Raw genomic sequence first — 14,608 nt, forward strand, 5'->3', positions numbered from 1 at the left:
ACTCAAGCACGGTTTAATTGTGATAAAAACTCTACAACCAGCACAAGAGATGCCAAAAAGATATTTGATAACAACCAATACCAATTACTAATTAAAACTTTAAGGAAACTATGTATAAAAGCAAATATCAAAGATAGATATTCTTTATCACATTAACAGTAGCTAGTGTCAGAACTGATGGTAACGCACATTAATAAAATCACAAATTAGGCAAAGATAACTATTACATATTATTCTTCAATACTGTTCTATCTTACCCATGCAATATGATATAAAAGAAATAAAAGAGCTATAACTATCAGAAAGAATTGCACACAAATTTTTCGAAGTAAGATTATGTACCTTATTATGCATTGAAAACCCAATATGAATAAAATAAAAAAATTTAGATTAATAGTTTAGTAAATTAGTTATTTAAAGGATAAACATATAAAAATGTAAAACTTTACCACAAAATAGCCAGTTAGGAGATATAACTGAAAAAAAAAAAAAGGTTTCATTAATAGCAACAAGAATACCTAGAGATACTCCTATAAAGAAGTATCTAGAACCTACATGAAGATGAAGAACCAAATGTTAGCGAAAGGCATGATTAGGATTTTAGTAAATATAGACAAATACCATATTCCTGAATAAGGACACTCACTTTTGTAAAGATGTGTTTTTCTCAAAATAATTTATGGGTCTAACAAAATCTCAGTAAAATCCATTAGAATTTACTCTTAGAACCTGTAAAAATGATCCTACAAATCTAATGGAAAAAATAAATAGGTGAGAAAATAATTACAAACCAAGGGAAAAAAATTACAATGAACACAGTGGACAAAAATGAATGTCTTTAAGTTATAAAATACTTTTTAGAATCAATAAGAAAAATACTGATACTCCAATAATTTAACAAAGGGCATAAACAGATAATTCTGTATAAGATGGCAAATGATAGGTAAATGTGAAAAAATGAACAATATTATTACTGTGGACAAAAAAACGTTGCCTGCCATTTCAGAAAACAACAAATGTTGCCCACCATCAAGCCATCAGCCTCTGCAGAGCTCCCCCTCACCTGCCCCCCACCTCGGTGCGCCCTGAGGGGAATTCAGGATGGAGAAAAACAGAATACTGGCCCTAGACTGTTCAGATGTATATCAAAGGAGTAATTTCAATGAGCCCAGACTCTTGCATCTTCCCATACCCAGAAAAGCACTAAACTCATTAACTTGAGATGTCTGGGCTTTTTTGTGTGTGTGTATGATTAGCAGTAATCTTTTGATGTTTGACTACATGTTTTTTTTTTTCAACAAAAATTCCTACATATCCTGGCTTCTCTCTTACCTCTTTGCAACAGTTCCTCAGAGCTATCTGAGAGGCTGCCTCCCAGGCTATAGTCCTCTGTAAGTTCCCCGAATAAAACATAACTCTCAACTTTCAGGTTGTGTGGGGTTTTTTTTCAGTCGACATTGTTAATCAGGAAAATGTGAATTAAAACCACACTAACACACCTTTTTTCCACTTATTTGCAAAGATACTATTCAAAGCTAATAAGATAAGGACTCATACCATCATTTGTTAGAGTGCAAGATACTATAACCTTTCTGTGAAATATATTCCCAAAAGTATATATTTGAAAAACTTAGTTATGAATCAGTAAGCCCACATCTAAAACTCCATTCTAAGAAAACAATAAAAGATATGGACAAATATTTACATAGAATCTGATTCTTCCAATAGCAAATGTTTAAAAGTAATACAAATGTGCAAAATAGGGCTATGATCATTAAACAATCAAATACTCAAATAATTAAAAATTACTGTCATTAAAAAAGTATATTTATGAAGAATAGTAGACTGGGAAAATGCTCACGAAATGTCAAGAAAAAAGGTTATAAAATTACTATTATAATTCCTTTAAAAATTATTATAGAAGAAAACACACCATATTATCTCCAGGTAATGAAATGTCGGGAGATTATAATTTTTGTTTTATACTTTTCTCTATTTTCTGCAAAGAACATGTACTCATAAAACAGAAAATACATTAAACAAAAGATTTACCAAAAACTAAAGGCTTTTAAAAAGTAGTAGTTTATCTGATAGTTGTGTTATATTTCTCTCAGTATACTGAAAACCATATTGCTATAGCTACCATGTGCAAAGTTGCATAAAATAACAGGCATACACTCAAATATTGTCACATATCAGTTTATTGAGGAAATTGTGATGCTAGAGGTTAATTCTATTCACTTGATTACTTTTCATGATGTCAAACAAAACTCCAAAGGCCACAAGCCATGAAGTTACACAATTACTTTCCCATATTTTGTTCAGGAAACACAAAAATCAAACACAAAGAAATGTTCAAGTGAATCTGAAAATTGCCCCCTTCCTACTTTTTTTCAAAAGGTGGTAATTAAGGGTTAGGAAGTACAGTGGAATGGAGGAAAGATGAAAATGGGACATGTAGAAGGCAAATATTTTTGCTCGATTTAATTTTTAAAGTTTCAAATCTTTCCAATTTTTTTAACATGTTTTGCACCAAAAAAGGAATCAATACTTTTCATTCCACTCTTGTCAACTTTAGCCAAAGCCTTCTGAGCTGCAGTCATTTTGCTATTTTTCTGTTAATGAAAATAAGAGAGAAAAACTGTTACGAATGTAACATTTATAAATCATACATGCAAATCAAACAAGACCATGCATGTCTCAAGGTTCGTTAAGGGAGGTAAGCATTTGCTGCTGACATGCTTCATAAGGGAGTGATTCTTTTTAAAAGTTCTGATTTCTATTCAGAATTCAGATCTAAGAGACAAAATATGTTAAAAGAGGCAGGAGACAAAACTGCCGCCTTCTAAGGAGTGGAATGTTACAATCAACGGTCTACTTTAGGGGAAATAATTCTGGAGGGTGTATTAAGTGAAATAACACAAACAATGGAACTGACACAGGCAGCAATTGTCAGCGGGAGGAATTACAGCCTTGTATTACCAAATGATGAATAATTCACAACAATCTACCATCTGATTTTATTCATAGGCTCTATGGGAAACCAAGGACAAAGCTATTATATTCAAAAGATAACCTGTATTGCAAAGCATCCAGGACCAGCAGGATAGCTGTTCCATTTTTCCTCCAACAAAAAAATACTTTCTAAAAAGCTGACTCCAAATAACTCTGTCTTTTAAAATTCTATCTCTTCCTGGTCACTGTTTTTGTTTTGTTTTGTTTTGCCACGTCCTATAACAAGCACTGGCAGAAGGGAAATAGCAGCTGATTTTACTTCAGTGTTCAGCAAAAGCATAAATGATGGGAATCAGCAAAGAAAAAATCATCTGTCTCCCTGGGAACTGTGAGACAGAGCCATTGCCAAGGTATCTTTTAAGGGCACAGTCGATATATGATCCCTAAAAACTTGCTTTTTTACATTCTGTCACTTATAATTTAGTAGGCTTATACTTTGGCTGGATGGGGAAAAGTGACAGTCTCTGAGACAAGTGATCCTCCATCCCCTGCAATTAACTGACATCCTGGTCCAACCTCTTATCTCACTGGTGCGGTGCCCAAGTGGATACAATGGGAAGCAGCACTTAGAAGGGTGGGGCAGAAATACTCCTCACAGAGAAACTCAAAAATGTCCCTGCTTACAGAAAGCACTGAGATAACCAGCTATTTTAGCCAAATCTCAAGTTGGATTATGCCCTGATAGCCCATGCCCTGATAAATTACATGTAGATTAAAGAATACAATTTTTAGAAAACACTAAATCTAAGGAGAGTAAGTGTTCTTAAAATCTAGGTGGAAGTTAACCTATCTTGGGGCAGGCAAGGTCTTTCTAAGCATAAAAATAATGAGAAAATCATAAAAAACTTTCATATTTAATCCTCAGAAAAACTTAAAATAGTTCCATATTTAATCCTCAGAAAAACTTAAAATAGTTCAAAAGTCAAATGAAAAGCCTAAACAAATTGGAAAATTATCTGTACCCCATATGTCATGAAAAGTGTTAATAGCCTTAATTTATAATGAGCTCTTACAGATCAACAAGAAAAACATTACTATCCCAATATAAAAACAGGCAAGAAACATGAACTGACAATTTGCAAAAATGCAGATAGGCAATAAGCATTTGGAAAAACAACCTTTCTACCTAAAGTAGCCTACTTAGGCAAATTTTTCAAGAATAAAAATAATACTTGATGTTGTCAAGAATGTGAGATGAACACTCATCAGCAATAACGGCTGGGAGTACAAATTTCTGCTACATTTTTGGAAAGCATTTTAGCTATATATATGTATATCAGTAATCATGGAAAGAGTTCATGTTTTCTAAGCCTTTACTCAGTTTTAAATTGTGTCTAATGAAAGAGTCAGAGATGCAGGCTATAAATAAGAATGTTTATCACTTCATTAAAACAAAAACAAAAAAGCAGAAGTAACCTATGTGTCCAAAAATAGGAGAATGATTAAATAGACTATATTCCCTGTGGTGAAATAAAATAACACATGACTGAATATCACGAAACCATTAATAATTTTTCAAAGAAAGCTTAATGACATGAAAATTTTCACAATATAGAGCTAAATGAAAAAGGCAGAACCCCAAACCATATATATATATATATGCCAAATTTAAAAGCTATGTATGTATAATATTTATGATGATGTATAGGATAAATCAGTAAGAAATGTTATGAAAATATTTGCTGGGGTGGTTGCTGAATTATGGAGTTGTTAATAATTGTTGTCATTATCATAATTTCTGGGAAGCTACTGGGCAGTAGAGTCGACAAAAGATTACCTTTGGAGCCCCTTCCTCTGCCCCATCTTATCACTCTGAATATATTGCAAAGTTTAGGCACACTCTTGCTAATAAGTATACTGCCTTTCTTTACCTGCAAAAAGTCTTCTTTGCTTGACGCTTTCATTATCATTCACAACTTTGAATTAATTCTTAAGTCACAGAAATGCAAGTTAATAATTCTTCATGGTTAAAATGATAAAATCACAATCAAGCACGCAATCCTTCCTCGAAGTCCCCATGCAGCATCAGCCACAGAATGCAAGAGTACGCTGCTGCACCCAGACACATACCTTTACAGTCTTCAAATCTTTAGTGTTAAACTTAGTGTAATCTTCTTTTGCTTCTACGGGCTCATCTGATAACTTTACTTTCTGCAATGTTAGAGCAGTGAAGTGTCAAACGTCACCTTGACACTTACATCAGTCCATTAAAAAAAAACCCCAACGTGTGCAATTTGGACCAATAGCGAGGCCAAACGGAGCAGCAGACCCTGCAGAGGGCTTCCTTTTTACAAGTCGCTTCACTTTTCGCCAGTTATCTAGGAACTAAGCCAGACGTCCCTTCTGAGAAGCAGCCTTGGTGATGGGGAGATGTGAGCAGGCCAAGCCCATGACGCAGCCTTTAGGCTGTCTAGCAATATGATCACATAATGTATGTACCAGGGACAGGGGGCATCGAGGTGACTGCTGACTCCCAGGACAGTCTAAGGGGGGGTGAATGCAGGCACAGAAGGCAAAGAAGAGAATTTCCTTTAAGAGGGCCAGGGGTCCAGCCAGAACCCCGACATCATTCACCTGCAGGGCTGGTGTAATGTCCATTTAGGAATACAGGAACAGCATTCTGACTGTCACCATCTTTGTATAGCTTTATGTTCTTACCTCCTTTCAATTCAATTATCTCATTTTATCCACATAAGAACAGCCTTGCAAAGCAAGCAGCCAGCAGAAGGAAGCACAGAGGTTAAGTGGACAGCTTAAGGTCACCTCGCAGAGGACTTGAGGTGAGATCTCAACTATGGTACAAGTGCTCTTTCCATTGGACCCAATGCAATTAAGTCAACCTTTACTTCATGATTTCACCTTTCACATGAGCACTTTGCACCAATCAATGAATATGAGAATCTTGTCAAGAGCTAGACTGTGGCCATATGTTCATATTACAGTAGGAATCATGACACATTTATTATGTAAAAGGCACATAGCAGGGCAGGTAAGTCTTGATGTTTAACCTGGAGAACTGACTGCACAGGGGTCACAGCTTGGACTTTTACAGATTTTCAAGCTCTTTGTGGAGACGCTGGCTTGACAAGACCCAACATGGACCCACCCTAGGAAATGCAGATTTGTTCCCAGCTTCACTCTTCACACCCAGCTTTCACTACACAAGGAACTGTAGAGTCGGTACTAAAAGATGCCACAGCCCATGTACAATACAAATGGGTAAAATGACACGTCTTGAAGTTCTTCACCAGCACACTGTTGAATACGTTGGGAAAAAAACATTAACTGTAACATCTACTTAAATTTCTGTTATTTAAAAGACTGAATCACTACAGATTTGGGGGAATGTTTCAGAAGAACTGGAAAAGTGGCTCAGAAAGACAGTAACAAAGGGTCTGACTAAATGGGTACAGTTCTGGAAAAAAAGGCAGACAGAAAAGTACAGAGGAATTAATGCTAAGATTGGTCTTATTCTTACAAATGATTTGCAAAGAAGGCACTTAGGAACATCTCCAAATCCACTGATTGCATTCAGCTCTGCTAGCTGACAGTGATAAATTCAAAAGATGGAAGGGGGTGAGAATTGGAAGCCGGGCCTCAACATAGTCAAACATAATAGTAATAAAATAATGCAAAACATATTAAGGATGAGAGGCTCCACACTACGGATTACAACACAGATGCAAAGATACCTAACAGTCACTGGAACGTTATTTCCTGCAAACAATCAACTATATTTCTGTAAAAATCAATCAAGTCCTAGACACAGATGGGAAACCTAGCAGGAGACATTATCCTACACTTGTTTAAACTATGGTACATCATCCAGTGCAGTTTGCAGTGTACGCACTGGAGCCCCAGGAAGACACAATAGAGCAGGAAACCTCAGAAAGCAACTAAAATAATCTAGGAGGTGAAGTTGAGATGTAGGAGAAATGAGATGCCAAGATCTAAATCTGGGCTTAGCCAAGTACCGCTCAGGGGCCAAGTCCAGCTGGCTGTCTGTTTTTATAAATGAAGTTTTACTGGAATACAGCCGTACTGATTGGCTTATGAATTGTCTGTGGCCGTCTTCGTGCGGCCAGAGGGTAGGTTCTTGTTTTTTTGTAGAAAGAATTCAGAGCTGAGACTGAGAGGCCAAGTAAGCAAAGGATTTATTGAGTGACAGTACACTCTCAGGAGGGAGCGCAGGCAGGCTCAGGTGAGCAGCAGTGAGTCCTTTCGGCAAGCTGGTTATACGGGGTGTGAAAATGATTGGGTGCAATATACATCAAGGAGGGAGGGATTTGGGGGGTAATTTCCTGGTTTTCATCCCAGGTCCACCTTCCCGAGAGGAGGGGGAGTTTCTGTCCTTATTTGGTTTTGCTCGGATCTGTCCTGGTGCCGGTGCATGATGGGTACTGCTCTGGTTGCAATGCTTATTCTACTGTAATGAGGGCATAATGAGCAAAAGGTTACACTCCGACCAGGAGTCTCCTGCCTTTCTTAGTTTGCCTCTAGGACCCTTGTCTTCACAAGATATATGGTCTCCTGTCAGCCCGGAGGTTCCCGCTTTTCTGTGTTTGCCCCTAGAACCCCTGTCATTGCAAGATGTATTACGGTCTCCTGTCACATGACCTGTGCCTCCCTCCTCTGCTCACGTCTGGCTAACTGCCTGCTCTAACGTTTCCCCCCTTGAGGAGTCTGGACCCTTAAAATCTTTTAAGGGTCAAAGGGTCGATGGTGCATCTTCTGTGGCTGCTTCAAGATGCGCAGGGCCATTGTCCCTACCAGTGTGGTCCAGATCACCTTGCTCTCTGTCAGAGACAGGAGGTCTCAGGGTCATCTACAGTGGCAGAGATAGAGAGTGGGGAGGAGAAGAAGGCTGCAGCCCTGTCCAGTGGATGTTGATGGTCCCCATCTTCATGCAGGATGGGCTGAAATCCCTGGCATACCATCATCTGTAGGTGACACTGTTGTAACCTGAAGAAACAGACTTAACAAACTGGAGATTGAAAAGGCAGGGGCCCCAAATCAGCAAAAATATGATTGCAATCAGAGGTCCACTCAGGGGTAGGAACCAGGTCATGTTTGGTAACACCCCTCTGACTGCAGTCCACGCGGAGCTGGCACTGGGGTTACCCTTTCCAAAAGCGTGTAGCCGTTGGGCCTGTTCATCTATCTTTTGGATATCTTCTTCCACCTGGCCGGTGGTGTTGATGTAGGTGCAGCACATTGTTTTGATTACTGCACATACCCCTCCCCGTTCAGCTAGCAGATAGTCCAGGGCCAGTCTATTGTCCATCACTACACTTGCTAGGAAATTAATGGGGGATCCCCCATGGTCCTGGCCAGAGGAGACAGAATATCTGGCAGGTTACAAAGCATTGCCTCAAGGTAGGCAAAGCCGCCCATGGGGCCACCAAACAACAGCTGCTCCAGTTCCTGCCAGGATGAGGCCCCTCAGCCTCTTATTTCAGGAGTGGCGGATATTATGGATGGTTACACCTAGGTTCATCTGATTGCTTAGTTGGCCTAGCGTGCCCTGTCCCGCAAGCAGGGCATCGTCTATCCAAGGAAAGGCCGCAGCCAGTCCTGGGGAGGGGAAGGAGAGCTGGGGCTGTTCTGAGAAGGCAGCTGGTTTATGTTCAGGCCGCAGAGAGACAGGCGTCTGGGGGAGTGCATGCCTGGTGCACTTCTGAGGAGCTGAGCCGTTCCTGTAAGTGGTTTGCCCAAGAGGGTGTACCACGCGGCTTGAGGAGAGAGGCCACCGTTACAAGAGGGGTCGTGAGGTGTGGGGACTTTTCCGTAGGCCTTAGGAGGGCCCTATTGTAAACGCCGGACAGCTGGCGTTTTCCCTCCTTCTTCCACTGGTCACTAGGGGCAGGGGCGGCAAGACAGGCTAGTCTCATTGCACTTGAGAATGAGTACTTGGTATTGGTTAGAAATATTAATGTGAGGGGTGAGATCCAAGCGTGGAAGCTGCGTTAGGGACGGGATATGAACTTCAAGAGAGATGGGATCAGTTTCTTGGCTAGGGCTGGCAAAACCTGATTTCCAGACTCCGAAATCACCTTTAGGACTTATCCTGATTAATTAGGTACTTAGTGAGCTCACTGGTTTTGGTGTCCACCAAAATATCTGAAGATAAAAAGGGCCTACCATTAGTCATTTCAAAGGGGCTGAGCCTTAGCTTGCCTGAGCCTGCCCGTGTTCCCTCCTGAGAGTTTACTCTCTCTCAATAAATCCTCGCTTTGCTTACTTGACCTCTTGTGACTCGTCTCTGAATTCTTTCTGTGAGGAAACAAGAACCTACCCTCTGGCAACATCTGTGGTAAGCCAGCCAGGAGAATTATTTGGAGGTCAAATATCCCTCCTCCTTTCCCTGGCAAGTCTTAGCCTCTTATCTCACTTGTGCTTGAGAGCCACTGCCTGACTTCTTGTCATTACTCTCCCTTTTGCTCCCTTTGCCTGTCACCATTCGGACCTGCTTGCTGCAACATACGTGGGCATGAGTCAAGCATATATAAGACACCAGGGTGCTTGCCACCACAAGACTCCTGCCGTGTAAGGATATGTGGGTCATGGAAGGGACTAGAGAGAAGATAGGTCTGTCTACCCACCTTAAGACAACTTCCATGCAACGTTTTTAGGCACACAAGCTTAAAACATAACACCCTCCCTTTCCTGTGGCTATCCCCACAGGATTATTTTAGGTCCACTTATGTCTGACTATCTTTGTCTCTGTGTCTCTATCTTGCTCTTATTTTTGTGTCTTACTTCCTTGGAAATGGGGGGAAGAAATTTGTCAGGTGTTTTCCAACCTAGCTGCTAGGTCCTGCACATTTCACTATTGCATATGCACAGGGCATGTCAAGAAAAGTTTCCAGCCATTTTCACAGGCAGCCAGGAACATGGACCATTTGATTAACTGTGATCAGGTTCAACTTTGTGTAAATATAAAATGCAGCCTTACTTGGACTGTAAATGAAAGGAAATTAAGACCTTCCTAGATAATAGAAAGGAGGCTTGTACACAGTCCTACATACCACTTCCCTTAGTGGCCAGTGCCTGTTTTCAGATCCTGACCACCCTTTTAGAGAAAGGGGACTGGGACCTAAATAGCTCCTGGAACTATGAAGACGTCTGTTCCAGGGGAATACACCCTGGAATACATGGGTTACCAATGGTCAGAGAATCTATAGAGGAACCTTCAGGAAGGTCATTCATCCTGGGTACCAGAGATGTCAGGATAGGACACAGGCCCCAGGACTCTGGGGCTGGCAGAGTGGCCATGTGGCAGGGCCGCTACCCTGACACTGGCCAAAGTTGACAGGATGAGGTGAACAGGGATGCCCGTAGCCAGTTCTGACAGAGGGAACCCCCTAAAGGGACATCCTAATTGTAGTGCTCCTCTCTTTTACAGGAGCCCTCTCTCCCTGAAGGATCGATGGGAAGCATCTCCTCCGTCCCCAAGGATTCACCCCTCGGGTGCATTCTAAGTCACTGGGACAAGTTTTCTCTAGATTTTTTTAAACAGGAAAAGCTCATCTTCTTTTGTAATACAGCCTGGCCCCAGTATAAACTTGAGGATGATGAGGTCTGGCCAGAAAATGGAAGCCTCAACTATAATACCATCCTACAGTTAGAAGTTTTTTGCGAAAGGCACGGAAAATGGACAGAGATTCCTTATGTTCAGGCTTTTATGGCCCTAAGAGAGAACCCGGAGCTATGCAAGTCCTGTGTTAGGGAACCTTGCCGGTTGGGACCTGTTCAGACTATTCAAAAACCCCCTCTGGTAGCATCTCTGCAGGAAAATAAGTCTCAGACAGAAGAACCAAGTCCTCTTTCGCCATCTTCAGCCCCTCCAGTGCCATATAAGCCTCTTTATCCTTCCATACCAGAAGTGCAGCCAGAGCTCCTTTGCCCCCGCTAAGAAGTAGTAGGCAGACCTCAGGGAATGACCAGAGTCTGCACCCCTTTTCTTTGTCTGACCTCAACCAGTGCTGCACCCACTTAGGCCGATTCTCAGAGGATCCTAGCCAGTTCACTGAAGAATTCCAGGGACTAATGCTTTCCTTCGACCTTACTTGGAAGAACCTGAATGTTGCCATTTCCCACTGCTGCACCCGTGAGGAAAAGACCCGTATTTGGGTGCATGCTCAAGCATATGCTGATGGATTATACATCATCCGACCCAATTATTACCCTGTAGGCATGACAGCAGTGCCACTGATTGATCCCAATTGGGACTATGAACCAGGCCAACCTAGTATCCCTAGAAGAGACCACATGATCCTTTGCCTCACTGAAGGGATGAGACGGTGCATAATTAAACTTGTCAACTATGATGAGGTTAAAGAGATCACCCAAGGTCAGGACAAAAATCCAGCCCTATTTTGGGCCTGGTTGGTAGATTCCCTCAGAAAGTATACAAATGTGGACCCAGATGCTTTTGAGGGATGCATTGTGCTTGCAACTTACTTCATTTACCATTCGGCCCCCGACGTCCATAGAAAGCTGCAAAAGTTTGCCTTGGGTCGCCAAACCCCTCTCAACCTTCTTATGGATACCGCCTTCAGTGTCTTTAACAATACAGACCAGAGATAGCCTCATCCACCAGAGGGCAGACAGCAGAAGCAAGAAGAACTACAGGCCTGCAGCCTGTGGAACAAAAACCACATTCACAGAAAGATAAACAAGATGAAAAGGCAGAGGGCTATGTAACAGATGAAGGAACAAGATAAAACCCCAGAAAAACAACTAAATGAAGTGGAGATAGGCAACCTTCCAGAAAAAGAATTCAGAATAATGATAGTGAAGATGATCCAGGACCTCGGAAAAAGAATGGAGGCAAAGATTGAGAAGATGCAAGAAATGTTTAACAAAGACTAAGAAGAATTAAAAAACAAACAAACACAGATGAACAATACAGTAACTGAAATGAAAACTACACTAGAAGGAATCAATAGCAGAATAACTGAGGCAGAAGAACGGATAAGTGACCTGGAATACAGAATGGTGGAATTCACTGCTGCGGAACAGAATAAAGAAAAAAGAATGAAAAGAAATGGAGACAGCCTAAGAGACCTCTGGGACAACATTAAATGCAACAACATTCGCATTATAGGGGTCCCAGAAGGAGAAGAGAGAGAGAAAGGGCCAGAGAAAATATTTGAAGAGATTATAGTCGAAAACTTCCCTAACATGGGAAAGGAAATATCCACCCAAGTCCAGGAAGTGCAGAGAGTCCCATACAGGATAAACCCAAGGAGAAACACGCCGAGACACATAGTAATCAAATTGGCAAAAATTAAAGACAAAGAAAAATTATTGAAAACAGCAAGGGAAAAAGGACAAATAACATACAAGGGAACTCCCATAAGGTCAACAGCTGATTTCTCAGCAGAAACTCTACAAGCCAGAAGGGAGTGGCATGATGTACTTAAAGTGATGAAAGGGAAGAACCTACAACCAAGATTACTCTACCCAGCAAGGATCTCATTCAGATTCAAAGGAGAAATCAAAAGCTTTACAGACAAGCAAAAGCTAAGCGAATTCAGCACCACCAAACCAGCTCTACAACAAATGCTAAAGGAACTTCTCTAAGTGGGAAACACAAGAGAAGAAAAGCACCTACAAAAACAAACCCAAAACAAATAAGAAAATGGTCATAGGAACATACATATTGATAATCAACTTAAACGTGAATGGATTAAATGCTCCAACCAGAAGACACAGGCTTGCTGAATGGATACAAAAACAAGACCTATATATATGCTGTCTACAAGAGACCCACTTCAGACCTAGGGACACATACAGACTGAAAGTGAGGGGATGGAAAAAGATATTCCATGCAAATGGAAATCAAAAGAAAGCTGGAGTAGCTATACTCATATCAGATAAAATAGACTTTAAAATAAAGAATGTTACAAGAGACAAGGAAGAACACTACATAATGATCAAGGGATCAATCCAAGAAGAAGATATAACAATTATAAATATATATGCACCCAACATAGGAGCACCTCAATACATAAGGCAACTGCTAACAGCTATGAAAGAGGAAATCGACAGTAACATAATAATAGTGGGGGACTTTAACACCTCACTTACACCAATGGACAGATCATCCAAAATGAAAATAAATAAGGAAACAGAAGCTTTAAATGACACAATAGACCAGACAGATTTAATTGATATTTATAGGACATTCCAACCCAAAACAGCAGAATACATTTTCTTCTCAAGTGTGCACGGAACATTCTCCAGGATCGATCACATCTTGGGTCACAAATCAAGCCTCAGTAAATTTAAGAAAATTGAAATCATATCAAGCATCTTTTCTGACCACAACGCTCTGAGATTAGAAATGAATTACAGGTAAAAAAACGTAAAAAACACAAACACATGGAGGCTAAACAATACATTACTAAATAACTGAGATCACTGAAGAAATCAAAGAGGAGATCAAAAAATACCTAGAGACAAGTGACAATGAAAACACGATGATCCAAAACCTATGGGATGCAGCAAAAGCAGTTCTAAGAGGGAAGTTTATAGCTATACAAGCCTACCTCAAGAAACAAGAAAAATCTCAAATAAACAATCTAACCTTACACTTACAAGGAACTAGAGAAAGAAGAAAAAACAGAACCCAAAGTTAGCAGAAGAAATCATAAAGATCAGAGCAGAAATAAATGAAATAGAAACAAAGAATAGCAAACATCAATAAAACTAAAAGCTGGTTCTTTGAGAAGATAAACAAAATTGATAAACCATTAGCCAGACTCATCAAGAAAAAGGGGGAGAGGACTCAAATCAATAAAATTAGAAATGAAAAAGGAGAAGTTACAACAGACACCACAGAAATACAAAGCATCCTAAAAGACTACTACAAGCAACTCTATGCCAATAAAATGGACAACCTGGAAGAAATGGACAAATTCTTAGAAAGGTATAACCTTCCAAGACTGAACCAGGATGAAATAGAAAATATGAACAGACCAATCACAAGTAATTAAATTGAAACTGTGATTAAAAATCTTCCAACAAACAAAAGTCCAGGACCAGATGGCTTCACAGGTGAATTCTATCAAACATTTAGAGAAGAGCTAACACCTATCCTTCTCAAACTCCTCCAAAAAACTGCAGAGGAAGGAACACTCTCAAACTCATTCTACAATGCCACCATCACCCTGATACCAAAACCAGACAAAGATACTACAAAAAAAGAAAATTACAGACCAATATCACTGATGAATATAGATGCAGAAATCCTCAACAAAATACTAGCAAACAGAATCCAGCAACACATTAAAAGGATCATACACCATGATCAAGTGGGATTTATCCCACAGATGCAAGGATTCTTCAATATATGCAAATCAATCAATGTGATACACCATATTAACAAACTGAAGAATAAAAACCATATGATCATCTCAATAGATGCAGAAAAAGCTTTTGACAAAATTCAACACCCATTTATGATAAAAACTCACCAGAAAGTGGGCATAGAGGGAACCTACCTCAACATAATAAAGGCCATATAGGACAAACCCACAGCAAACATCATTCTCAATGGTGAAAAACTGAAAGCATTTCCTCTAAG

General features: G+C 40.1%; 1 protein-coding gene across 5 annotated transcripts in view; it reads right to left on the bottom strand.

Annotated features, from left to right (window-relative positions):
* The window catches only part of RNASEH2B (ribonuclease H2 subunit B), an 82,072-nt gene that overhangs the window by 8,858 nt on the left and 58,606 nt on the right, over nt 1-14,608 (bottom strand). For 4 of the 5 annotated variants that reach the window (XM_059903061.1, XM_059903060.1, XM_059903062.1 and 1 more), the window contains 2 exons: nt 5,086-5,166; nt 2,184-2,615 (listed from right to left, as the gene is read on the bottom strand). The exons of the other annotated variant lie outside the window; for it this stretch is intronic. In XM_059903061.1, the coding sequence (XP_059759044.1) occupies nt 2,499-2,615; nt 5,086-5,166 (198 nt within the window). In that variant the 3' untranslated portion in view covers nt 2,184-2,498. Of the gene's footprint in view, nt 1-2,183; nt 2,616-5,085; nt 5,167-14,608 lie in introns of those variants that run through there. 5 annotated transcript variants of the gene reach the window in all.

Source organism: Balaenoptera ricei, chromosome 18, assembly GCF_028023285.1.
Source record: "Balaenoptera ricei isolate mBalRic1 chromosome 18, mBalRic1.hap2, whole genome shotgun sequence".
Lineage (NCBI taxonomy): Eukaryota > Metazoa > Chordata > Mammalia > Artiodactyla > Balaenopteridae > Balaenoptera > Balaenoptera ricei.